At 37.5% G+C, this 12,823-nt stretch overlaps 1 protein-coding gene across 4 annotated transcripts in view; it reads left to right on the forward strand.

The window, feature by feature from the left end:
- The window catches only part of RTN4 (reticulon 4), a 65,685-nt gene that overhangs the window by 51,645 nt on the left and 1,217 nt on the right, over positions 1–12,823 (forward strand). For all 4 annotated transcript variants that reach the window (XM_027623740.2, XM_027623741.2, XM_027623742.2 and 1 more), the window contains 5 exons: positions 380–587; positions 4,786–4,924; positions 11,768–11,837; positions 12,345–12,391; positions 12,592–12,650. In XM_027623740.2, the coding sequence (XP_027479541.2) occupies positions 380–587; positions 4,786–4,924; positions 11,768–11,837; positions 12,345–12,391; positions 12,592–12,650 (523 nt within the window). The remainder of the gene's footprint in view (positions 1–379; positions 588–4,785; positions 4,925–11,767; positions 11,838–12,344; positions 12,392–12,591; positions 12,651–12,823) is intronic.

Genomic DNA, 12,823 nt, shown 5'->3' on the forward strand with positions numbered 1-12,823 from the left:
TTATTTGTATTTATATCATGCAATGAACGAAGTTGAAAGCCCTCAAGATGATTTTTAAGAAAATTGTTTTGGATTAGAAGTCTGCTATACTGGGCTTGAGAGATTGAACAATCTTGTATAGCCAGACTGATTTGGACATGAAGGAAACAGATTTTCATGAGGGGAAATTTATGGTAAATAGATGCAGGTCTGATTCTAATTTACAGTTTAGAATGGGTTTAAAATGCAGCTTACGAAGTTAATCTTTCTGTAACACTTTAGGTTTTGGTTTTACCTTAGAGACATTTTTTTTTTTGTAGGTGGAGCAAATATAAATGTGCCAAATCCAAATGGATAAAATAATGTTCTAATTTCAGATTTCTCCTTTTCTCATTTTTAGTGGCTGACCTCCTCTACTGGAGAGACATGAAGAAGACGGGAGTAGTGTTTGGTGCCAGCTTATTCCTGCTGCTCTCACTGACAGTATTCAGCATTGTGAGTGTAACGGCCTACATTGTCTTGGCCCTGCTCTCTGTGACTATCAGCTTTAGGATATATAAGGGTGTGATCCAAGCTATCCAGAAATCAGATGAAGGCCACCCATTCAGGTGAGATGTCTGGAAAACAAGGCACACACTGGCAATGCCATAAACAGGATTAGTATTAAGACTTCATTCTATAGAGTTACAGGCATGCATTTTTTTACTGCTTAAAGATAATTGCAGATTTTTGCTAAAAAGCTATACCAAAAGCATCCGCTTTTGAGATTTTTTAGATTAAAGGTCATTTCATGGGCTCATGATGGAAAAATACTGCGTTTGTGTGTCGTTAGCCTAACTCGACTATGTGTTAGTAATATTTGTGGAAACTAGGTATTGGTTATCTAATTTTACTTTAATGGGAACTATATCTTTTTAACATGGTTAGGATTGGTGAAAGTTCTGTTTTCTTTATTGCTTGCTTTTTATACTGATATTTGAAATACCTTTCTTACCACTAGTATGTGCATGTTTTCCTAGAATGCCAACTTGTCATGCCCGTGTGTTCTCTTGCCCTTCCTTCTCTGTCTCGTTTCCTCTTGTTCCCTGACGCATACTTTTGTATTGTCTTGTTATCCTTTGATGAGCGTCTGTATGGCCACTCCTTATCTCGAAACAATCATCTTCTGCCCTTAACTTTTATGAGTACACTGTCACATCACATATCTAATTGGTAATGGGACATACCTCAGTTTGGGTCTTCTGCCCTAACTTCAGACTCAGCATGTATTTTCTCCCAGTTTTAAAAAAATGGAGATATAATGCATGTATTATAAAATTCAGTGGTTTTTAGTATGTTCTCAGAATTGTACAGTCATCACCATCTAACTCCAGGTATTCTCATCACACCAAAAAGACATTTTCTACCCATTGGTAGTTATTTCCCACCCACTCCCTGACAACCACTAACTTATCATGTCTGTAAGTGAACATTTTTTCTCACACTTGTCAATTTCTATCAGTAACACCACTACTATCCTCATTTCAGGCTCCCAGTTTTGATGTTACCTTTTTTCCCAACTCATGTAAAGAAGATAAGTTGTGTTGTTTTCTCCTGCTTCCTCAGTGTAGACCACAAGTTCATGAAACTATAGTCAGGGACCAAATCCAGTCTGCTGCCTGCTTTTGTAAATAAAGTTTTATTAGAACACAGGCATACTCATTTAGCTGTTTTCATCATGCTGTAATAGCAGAGTTAAGTAGTTGTGACAGAGACTACATGGTCTTCACAGCCTAAAATACTTCCTCCTCACCCTTTACAGAAAAAGTTTGTCTACGCTGGCTGGACTTCACTTGTTACCAAATTGGGTTCTGGTTACCTTGGTTTACTTCGGCTTTTATAGATGTTGTCAGATTTTCCTCCAATACTAATTTTATTATATTCTTAGGCATATGGGCTTTCTGTTCACTACAGGATCAAGTCCAAATATCTTTATCTTGTCTCATTCACCCCTTGTAGGGTGTTGTTTGTGCCCATTTGTGCTGCCTTTTTAGCTTCTCAGATGACCTAATCTATTAGACTTTTTATTTGGTTCTGTGTTTGATTTCAAGATATAACTTTTTGAAGAAGGTTTCCCTAACACTGGCTCCAGATGATCTGAGGGTTCATTTCCTATTGCACTAAGTATGGCTTTGAAATGTTCTCTGGTTGTTTTGTGTATAGACATCATTTTTTTCCTCTCAAATAGATTTTGAATATTTTAAAACTATTTTGGCAAGGCAAGTATCTATGTGGGCATGAATGAGTATGTAACTACCGAGAACATTATCTAGTTGATAATGGGTAAATGTAAACTGATTTTCAGACTTTATAAGAAAAGATCTATTTTGCTTATTGTAAAGATTGGTTATTTATTTTGTTCTCTCTCTTCATATTGGTGAAGTAATGATGCTACATCAGTTTGGGAGAGAGACCAACATTTATGAATGGCTCTTATATCCTTGGCCTTTATGTACAGACGTAATTTTCATAACCGCTCAGTGAGACAGATGGTATTAGCTCGTTCCACAGAGAGGGAAACATACTTGAGTTTCAGTAACTTGAAATTGCAGCTGCAAAATGGCAGAGCTATATCCTCCTATAGAGGAATATGATTTTGAATTAGATATATTGAAATATATAAAAATATTGTCAAGCCAAAACTTCTAAATTAACTACACTATAAATTTTAGACTTTTTTTTTTTTAATCATTTTAAAGAAGACTTTTGGGGGAGAAATCTAGAGATTTTTCTTATTCCTTATTTCTAGAGCCATTAGACATTCAGCCAACATGCCGGTTTGACCCTTATTGGGCAGTTTCTGCGCTACCGAGGGCGGGGCTGTACGGCGTGTACCGACCACCCGCGGGCCCTGGGGCAGCGGCGCTCTGCGGGCATTGCGTTAGTGTGGTGCGCGTGCCGGCTGAATGGGCGTAAATACGCATGGGGCCCCCGGACGGAGAGCGTCGCTTCGGTGCCGGCTGGCCGGGCGCCTTGTCTTCACGGGCGAAAGCCGTACGAAGAAGCAGAATGCCAACTGAAAATTACACCGGCTTCTGCTCTGTGTTTCTCAGAGCTGTACAAATAAATTATTGCTGATTTAAGGGTAGATGTGACTCTTTGATCATTTTTCACTCGATGAGAACAACTTGATCTGTGCTGGTTAATCAATAATAATTGAGTGCTGTGCCATCATAGTAAAGATATGTTCCTGGTCTTTAACAGTTTATACTTTTGTAGGAAAAATATACAAGTATACACGTGTCCATATTCCAAGGCTGGCTATGGTCAATGCTATAATAATACCACAAAAGAAAGCATTATTAGAATTGCATAATAGGGTCTTAGGGAAGAAAGAGCCAAAGAGGCTTCCCGTATGGGTGGGATTTGAGATGGGCTAACTGAGTGGGTATGCTATGACTAGGGGTGAGAGGAGAGCATTGTGGATTGGGAAAACAGCACGATGGACAAAGGCAGTAAGATTAAAAAATGTTTGATGAATGGCTCATATTTGGCTGCATAGTGAGTAGTGAGAAATCGGTTTGGAAAGATTGAGGAGGGCTCTGGTTGAAAAGTTGGATACATAGAATTACAGAATGATTGAGCCTGAAGAGATTTAAGGTCTGTTTCTCTAATTTTATAGAGTGGGAACCATGACCCTGAGAAGTCAAATGACTTTGCAAGGTTACACAGCTAGATAGTAGCAGGTCTTCTACTCCTACCTGAGTTCAATCTAAATAGCACTATCTAGGAAAATTTAAATAAAACTAATCTGGCATTGGCTGAAGGAATGGATTAGGATGCAGACAGATTAGCGATTGGTTTGGAGAAAGAATGTTCCAGTTTTTAAATAATGAACACTTAAACTAGAGAGATAGCATAGTGAATAAAAATGAAGAGACATATTTGGGACATACTACAGAAGTAAACTATGGGACAGGGAGTTATGAGAGGACTATTCTTTCCAGTATGAGTAACTAGTGTCCACCAACATCGGAGAGTGATGGAGAGAGGCTGGGTTATAAGGAGCTACTTCCAACGATAGAAAAGAATGCTTAGTATTTCTGAGTTGGTTCTAGTCTATCAAGATAAAATGGCTTCTTTGAAACAGTAACTAATGAAATATTCCTTGCGTTCCTGCACGTGACTTTTCTTCTTCATTACAGTTGTTTTCTTAGAACGGTTCCAGCTGTCTTAGTGTAGATGAGGGCAGCTACGTGGACAGTAACTATTACGTGTTACTAGCATTAGCACCATACTTTTGGCAGCCATTTCCCAATCTGGGCCCCTACATATTGGGCAGTTTCCCCTAAAAGTTAGGCTGAGAGAGTGTAGGATTTGGGAATGAATAGGATCTTTGTTAGGAAAATCTAATGAGACAGCATAATGTCAGCATGAAGAGAAAAAACCAAATCCATAATAATAACTTCCATTTATCGAGTGCTTCTTTGTGCCCACTTGTAGTGAGCACTCTACTCCTTGAATCCTCATGATAGTAACTTTGCAAAGTTAACAGACAAGTAAGCGGCGGAGCTTACGATTCAAGCCCAGCTCAGTCTAACTTCAAAGCAAATGATTTTTTCTGTGCTCATCAGCTGACCCTGTGCATGTCAATGAAATATGCATTGATTGGTGAATTTTTACATTCTGCTTAATTTGGAAACAGTAGGTTTTTATAGTAAAATATTTTATTAATGTCTTCTTTTACAGGTACATGCTTGCTGATTGACAGACATCCGGGGAGAATCACTCTGATCAGTGACCGTTAGGTTGTGTTTTGTTTTCCAGGGCATACTTGGAATCTGAAGTCGCTATATCTGAGGAGTTGGTTCAGAAATACAGTAACTCTGCTCTTGGTCATGTGAACTGCACTATAAAAGAACTCAGACGCCTCTTTTTAGTTGATGATTTAGTTGATTCTCTGAAGGTAAGTTTATTTGCTTTTCATTTTTGATATACCCAGAATTTAATATCAAAAGATAATAAATGATTTGTTATGTTCCAGTTTTTACAGGTTTTAGCTTAAAGTCTCCACATGTCTATAGTCCAAACTTCTTTGTTCTTTCAGATTTTACTATCCTCTATATACAGTCCTATGTGTACACAGTTATGTGTGGAAATACTTGGCAAAAGCTAGAGGAGCATGAAAATGTTAGAGAAGGCCTGATTAAATATTATAAACACCTTTTAAATCTGTTTTGCACAGATACTTGAAAAAAAGATGAAATTTTATGAATAAATTACTTCTCTAAGATGAAGAATTTCATTTTTCTGTTAAATCTCAATTTTTAATTTCTTTGGAAAATTACCTTAGATGCTCAGGGGTTTTTTTTAAAGCAGGTATTTTATTCATGATGAAACTAGCATAAATGAGAAAAGTTGAACTTGATAAATTTTTGCCTTGAGTGGCTTTTATATATGTGACCTTTGATTAACAGATGTGGCACATAATGAGGCAGATTTACTTCCTGAAACACTTTATTTTTATGAAATTTTCTTATTTTTTTAAAAAATTCTTTATTCTTAATATTGAAAAAAGAAGACTTGCATTAGAATTATATTTTACTACTTTACTACTTATGGATTAGCAGTACTTTTGAAAAGAAAATTTATTTGAATGGTTTTCTCGAGTAGTGTTTTTTGGCAAACCCAGAGCTCAAGGAAAGCTGCTTGGTGACTTCCACACATGGTGATTCATTCAGGGCTCCGAATAAGGAACAGGTACTTCAACATATTAACACATAGAATGAACTTTGCATTTAGGTCTCAAAATCTGTTGAAGCAAAAGAGTAAGGCAGGCTATATCTTTTTCTCCCTGTGCAATGGTGATGGTATGAAGCATTTGGTAATTCAGTTGCACGTTCTGATAATATACACAAAGAGTCTTCCTTGATAAACCTGGTGGTCCTGTTGCTTGGGAGACTTTAGTTAAACCTTTTCTTGTTTCTTTTTTGTTTCCTGTCCTGGGGTACCTCTAAAGTCAATAAACTTTTTCTTTTTACCTTTTGACCCCCTTTAAAATTAATTCAAATAAAAAATTGACCCCCTTTAATTAAAATTAAATCTTAGTGTCATTGTGTCTGAGTAGTACAGATTCCATCTGTTTGTTTCCACTGAATAAGGGTATTATAGAAACAGGGTGCTTGCTTAAAATGTCTCATTGACAAAAGCTAACAAAAATCTTAACACTCTTGACTCTTTACAAAAATGACTTAGTATTCCCTTTCTATAGGTAGTTCCTTAAGCATTTACCACTCTTACTCCCCCACAGTTTTTGTATATACAGAGTGGTTTTGTTTTTGTTTTTGTTTTTTTTAAAGATAATGATTTCTTTCTGACTCTATTACTTTTTGCCCTTTAGCCATAACAGCCAGTAGAATGATAGATTCTCTCTCCCTAAAGCAAGCAAAAATAGGTTTTTTTCAGTTCATTCTTTTTTTACTTTTTCAATGTAAAGAAGAAACGATTTGCCCTATTAGACTGATTTATTTCCTTATACTTAGAGTCTCAGTCTGTTGAAAGTTTGCTCATAAATAGCCCTGGTGTCTCCAGTTTCCAGATGAATTACTTTGATTTTGTATGATTCATCATTAGGAAGATGGACACCACCCTAAATTCAAGAAAATGCAGTGGAGTCTCATAAGTTTTTAAATGTAGAAAATACACATGGTATCAAGCTCTGTGGTGTATTTAAAATAATAGCTTTTAAACAAAAATTTTCATTGAAAGAGGTTTCTCTGTAACTTGCTATCTTCATAAATTTGGTGCCCTCACATTTACATAATCTACATTTTTAGATTCTGGGTCACAGTTACCACTACTTCTATTTGAAACCTTTTTCCTCAGAAAGTGAAAATTTTAGAGCCACTAGTCTTAGCATGTGAAACTTTTTCTTCTTATTACTTTTTTTTGATAGTGATTTAAAAAAATCACATCATTAACTGTGATTTAAAAAAAAAATAACCAAACTCCAAGGTTCCTGAGGCGTCAGGCCTGCTGAAAAAGCCCTGATGTGACATGGTGGTCATCACTGTGTCTGGCCTAAGTCTCCTTTTGGTGTTTGACTTGGACAAATAAGACATGTTTTACAGATTTCTCCTTTTAAATTCTTGTGTAAAAGTTCCACTTGTTTTGCTCCTTTGCAATTAACTACAAGCTTCTAAGTCCTAGAAAAGATTGCAAGTGTCCACAGATGGAGCAATGATACATTTCCCAAAGGATTAATTTTAGTCAAATATTATGGGCAAAATCTCTGACAAAATATTTCCAATTCTATTTCAAATATTAGTATAAAATTTCACTGCAGCCAAATGTTTTGTCCAGGCCTCAGGATTTGTTTTAAAGGTTCTGTTTCTTAAAGTGGGTTTGTTCTACTGAGTGCCAGACATCAGGTGGGGGGAGGAGAATGAAGGAAAGGAAAGAGGAATGTCCTCTAGTAAAATTAAGTTGCAAAAGCCATGTATATAGCCTTTTCTTGGGAGAGTCTGGTGTACTTTATTAGTCTCTGAAAAGTCAGAAAGAGGCAGGGTAACGTTACTTAATCCAGTGATATCTGTTAACCTTGTCTTAAATAATACCCATGAGTACCAGAAAACTAGTATATGGTCGTTGAGTATATTTAGATCCCGAGTTAAGGTTTAATTCTGTTTCTGTGATTGGTCTTCTGTGTAAGGGATCTTTGATAGGGTTCATTTATTTTAAAACAGTGGTTCTCCGTCTTGGCTGCACACTGGAACCACCTGATAACTGTGAAGGGGGGAAAGAGAAGGAATGGGGGACCCTTCTCCTAAAATTGTGACTTAACTTTTCTGGGGATATTGCTGGGAGAATCACTTTTTTAAAAGTTGTGGCATTGAGCTATAAACCCCAGCCTATGGTTTTTTCCCCCACTCCCACCTCCCACTCACCACCACCCACACTGTAATAGGCATAGGACAGTCCCTGCTGGGCTCAGCTTTGGAGCTTCTTGAATAAGCCTCCAAGTTTGATTAGAGGGATCCTGCCTTTTGAAACCTCAAATCTCAAGAAAAAAAAAAAAATTTTATCAGATACCAAGACCAGGTGTTTTAGGCAGAGGTTCTTTTTTTTCTGTAATACAGCTTTGGGTGATAAAGACCAGATTCTGTATGACTGTAGTTCTGTGACTTTCAGTGAAAATGCATGTTAAAATTATAAGAGAATTGCCAGTTGCCTGCACATCAGGCAATCCTAATGCTCCAGAATACAACCTTAAATCTGAAAGTGAGCCTAAAAGATCTGAACTCCAGAAATAGCTGACCCAGAAGAATATTAAAATCTAGACTCTGGGCTCTTATGTGGTTATTAACATACACATTTTGACAGTTCCTGCTTTCTCCGGCTCACAAAAAAATTAGAAGGGAAATGGGCTAGGGAAAATGTAGGCAATCAAAGCGATACTAGTGAATGAGGCTGAAGATTTCAAAAAGGGCAAAGCATTTTCTTTAAAAATGCAGGAAATGTTTGAAAATGTCATAATTGCCAGAGTAATGTCTGAAATTCTGTTATGCATCCTTCCTCCATTTTCCTTAAAATGTTGCCCCCGGTTGTTGAGACATCATCTAATAAAAATCTGCAGAGCTTTTTAATTAGGTGTTTGTGATACACAGTTAAAGTTTAATTCCCTATTCCCCCGGGACAAAAGGCCAACAAGACATGGCCCTTGCTCACTTTAAGGATTTATTAGACCTTCCTTTTTGGTCCTTTTTCCTCCTCTCTCGTTATTGCCCAAAGAGAGATGATCTCTGATTTCCGTGTGAATATATGCATTGGCTATAATGTCACAGAATAGTTGCCACGTAGCATAGAATTTGTAGGTCCAAAATGCAAGTTGCTTGTTTTGTTTCTTTGAAGTGTTTGTTCTTTGCCTCTGAATGATAGCATGCACAGTCCTGGCAAATACTCACTAATGATGCTTGGTTACTCGGTAGGTGATTTTACTGTACAGCAGAGCACATTGATTCTGGAGTCAGATAAACCGGAGATCACTGTGACCTCTGGTCTGGCAACTTGCTTAATTGTTCTTTGTCTTGGTTTGCTCTTCAATAGGGATAACAATAGTACTTCTGGCATTGTGATGAGATTCACTGACCTAATATATTTGCAAAGAAAAATATGTTGCTTTTATTATATAACGGTTCCAGTAATTGTGCAATTGCTGGATGCATATCGTTAACTACCATTCCTTTCTCCTCTCATGCTGCATTCTCTGGAAAACCTTACCTAGCATTTTTGTTAATCCTTAAAAGTGTTAAATTTTCTCCAGATTGCAGTATTTAAAAGTTCTATGATAACACATAAAAATGTGAATTTCTGGTTTCTCTCTTAAAATGGGAAATTTTGGCAATGTTGGCCTGGAATACTTGCATGGCAACAGTCTGTGGAGCTGGGTCATACATGCCTCTGTGAGAAGGAGAATACGTATGTCTGTTTGCCCCAGTCCTTAGTCAAGCTCCTTCGTGAATTTAAGGTGCCTGCCTGGTCCCACAGACATTTGGTCTTCCCTCTGTTCCTTTCTTTGCCTTTGGGTAGTGTAGCTTTTAGGCAGAGTGTCCCCCAAAAGGCAAGTCCAGTGACATTTGGGGACATAAAGGACTCATTTGAGTCCCTTAGATGAGCTAGGTGTGAAGTCTTGGGCTTCTCTCCTTGTGGATTTCGAGTACGGCCTTGTGGGTGACTTAATGACAAATTAGGACTTCTTTTTAGCTTGTGTGTGTTAGTATCTGAATTCTGTCAGGACAAAGGCATCGTTATTGCTAAAGCAATTTCTTCTAAAATATAGAAGGTTGACGCTTTTCCCTTTAGACTTGTGGATGGTGATGGATGAAAACATGAAAATGTTCTATAGCAGACTTGCTTAAGAACCAGAAGTTACAATTAGCTTCTGCAACAGGAGTCTGTAAAACTCTGTGAGAAGGAAAAGGCTTGCTAACTGGAGTCATGCTTCAAACCTTTCTACCATAGCAGTTGCTGAGACCAGGGCAGTATTTAATTTTTGATTTTCAACTGGCAGGTGTTAGGAATGCTTGACATTTGGTCACCTGAACATTAAATTCAGTTGTAGGGGTAACCAGAGGTTGCTATTTGTAGAACTGAACAGTTGGTGGAGGAATCCAATGTGTGTTCCTAACCTACAGTAAATGTGCTTATTAGAGTTTGAACACCTTAATTACTGCTTGGTACTCAGCTCATAGTAGACTAACAGATTTTGTTGAATGAATGACTATATGGAGGAATATATGCTTTAGTTCAAGGGTCTGCAAACTACTGCGCCTGGCTCATGGCCTATTTTGGTATAGCCTGGGAGCTAAGAATGGTTTTTAAATTTTTTAAAGGATAATATTCAAAAAATTTTCAGAGATAACATTCAAAGGATATGTGAGAGACCCGTAAAACCAAACATGGTTATTATCTTACTGTCTTGATAGGAAAGGTTTGCTGATCCCTGCTTTAGGGGATGGAGGTGCTGACTCCAGTCCACGCTCCTTTTCATGTATACCGTGTTGTATGTACCTGACTAATCAGTGTAGACAGTGCCATTGTATTGTGTTACCTACTAATCAGGGCAGAGCTAATGCCAGACACATGAAGGCCTTTAACAGAAAGCGAAGGAATTACTGATTAAGAAGAATAAAATCCAGACTGACTTTAAGTCTTCCAAGAGCTGCTTCGAACATGTCCTCGAGTCTGTACTAGATGAAGTCAACCAAATTTTAGAACTGGAATAAAACTCTGAAATCTTCTTGTCCAACCTTTCACGAATAAGGTATGCAGAGGAAATAAAGGACTTCTCAAAATGAAATCCCTTTTTAGAACAGCTTTTCCCTAGCTGCTTTGTTGGATGATTTAAAAAACAAAACAGAAAACAAAAACCAAACTAGATTTTAAGACCCTGACCTCTAAAGTAGGAAAGTTTGGTTACTTCCCTGCAGGTCCCCGCCCCTAGAGGAGACAGTGAAAGCTGATCCGAGGCAAGGTAGTAAACCTGTCTGTTCTGGAGTTGTGTCCGTCCGCTGTGCCTACCTCCCAAGTTGTTAAGAGGAATAAATGAGTTAATATTTGTAAAGCATTTAAAGCAGTGCCTGGCACTAATATAGTAAGAACTATATTGGTGTTTGTTAAATATATACAGAAGGCAGTGGCTAAAAGAATATTAATGGTCAGTTTTTTTAACGGGTATATAAGATTGAGGCATCCTCATTTCCAGGGTTATCTATTAAAACATATATCACTGTGCAGACAATGCCTCTGATCCTTAATAAAATATTAGAAGTGGTATTTTTGGTACCTGAAACCCCTTCTCTCTGATCATAAATATTCCCTGCCTCATTGCTTATTCAGCTGAGATTTTAATGTCTGAATTATTCAGCTCGTGTCGATCTTGAAATACTTGTTAGTGATTTAAAATCAGGTTTAGGAGCAAATTTGCATACCTTTTCAGGCTTCCCATTTAAAAGCTAAATGCTATATCAGAGCTGAAGAGATAAGGTATACCTTTGGCATGTTCTCTGGTCAGAGAAAACAGTCAACTACTTGGCCTGGTATAGTCCAGAGAGAATGAATCAAAGCTATCTTAATTAGGATCCTGAAATTTTGAATTGAGACTGGTGACTTACAGGTAAAATATCCTGTTACTTTACCAAGTCTCCAACGATTATGCCTCTGGTAGGTTGGCATTTAGATGGGATGCTTCTGTTTGAAAGCCTCAGCTTTGTGTGAGCTGTTTTAATAGGCTGACGTTATTTCCTTACAGTTTGCAGTGTTGATGTGGGTGTTCACCTATGTGGGTGCCTTGTTCAACGGTCTGACGCTACTGATTCTGGGTAAGTTTACAGAACGATTTGAATGAAAAACTGCACAGTAAGATTATGTGCAGGAGTTTAGAGACATTTTAGTGGAGAAAATTCTTATATTGTAGGGAAGATATTTGAGGTTGTGAGCTCTTTAAATAAATTGCTGATACTGCTATTGTGTATTGAATTGCTACTTTAATTCCTAAAGAATGCTCCAGTGCACAGTGATAAACCAGATGGGGGCTGGCCTCACCTGATGGTGCAGTCATAAATCAGACTAACATGGGGTACCTCTATCTTATAAGGTGTTTGGGATGTGATTTTAAGCTAGGAATGGTTCCGGCAGGATCCTTCGCTTCATTCATTCATTACTCTTTTGAGTGGCTGTCCACCAGCAGGTGCCTCCAGAACCTTGGGTATTTATTCATTCATTAGGAACACTGTCTGACTGATGAGTTTACCAGTTAGGTGACTTTTCAGTGCTTGTTCCCTAAATCATACCAGTCTATTTTAGAGGTTGTGTATTTGCTTTTTCAGCTCTGATTTCACTCTTCAGCGTTCCTGTTATTTATGAACGGCATCAGGTAATTTCTTAACTGTAGATTTCAGAACACAAGCCCTACTGTATTACGTAAAAAACCAGTGCTGGTTTCCAAAGCCTTATAAAAATGAAAAATATCGCTTAAGCCTTTATTAAAGCCTTTAATTTGCTGGAACATAGTAACGGTTAATAAGATTCTTTAGCAATGTTAATTTTCTAGTAACTCCTTTATATCTCTTTCAGGCACAGATAGATCATTATCTAGGACTTGCAAATAAAAATGTTAAAGATGCTATGGCTAAGTAAGTATTTCAAATCCACAACTTTTTTTTCCCCCACTAAGGATAAGGTGTGCTGGACTTGGAGAACAAAGTGTAGTATTTTCATCTTATAGGCCTAATCAGTAGTACATCTTAATCATACCTAAAAAGTACGACTGAATTGCCAAAAGATTTTTCTCCATTTGGATCATTGA

The sequence above is a fragment of the Zalophus californianus genome, chromosome 8 (genome assembly GCF_009762305.2).
Source record: "Zalophus californianus isolate mZalCal1 chromosome 8, mZalCal1.pri.v2, whole genome shotgun sequence".
NCBI lineage: Eukaryota > Metazoa > Chordata > Mammalia > Carnivora > Otariidae > Zalophus > Zalophus californianus.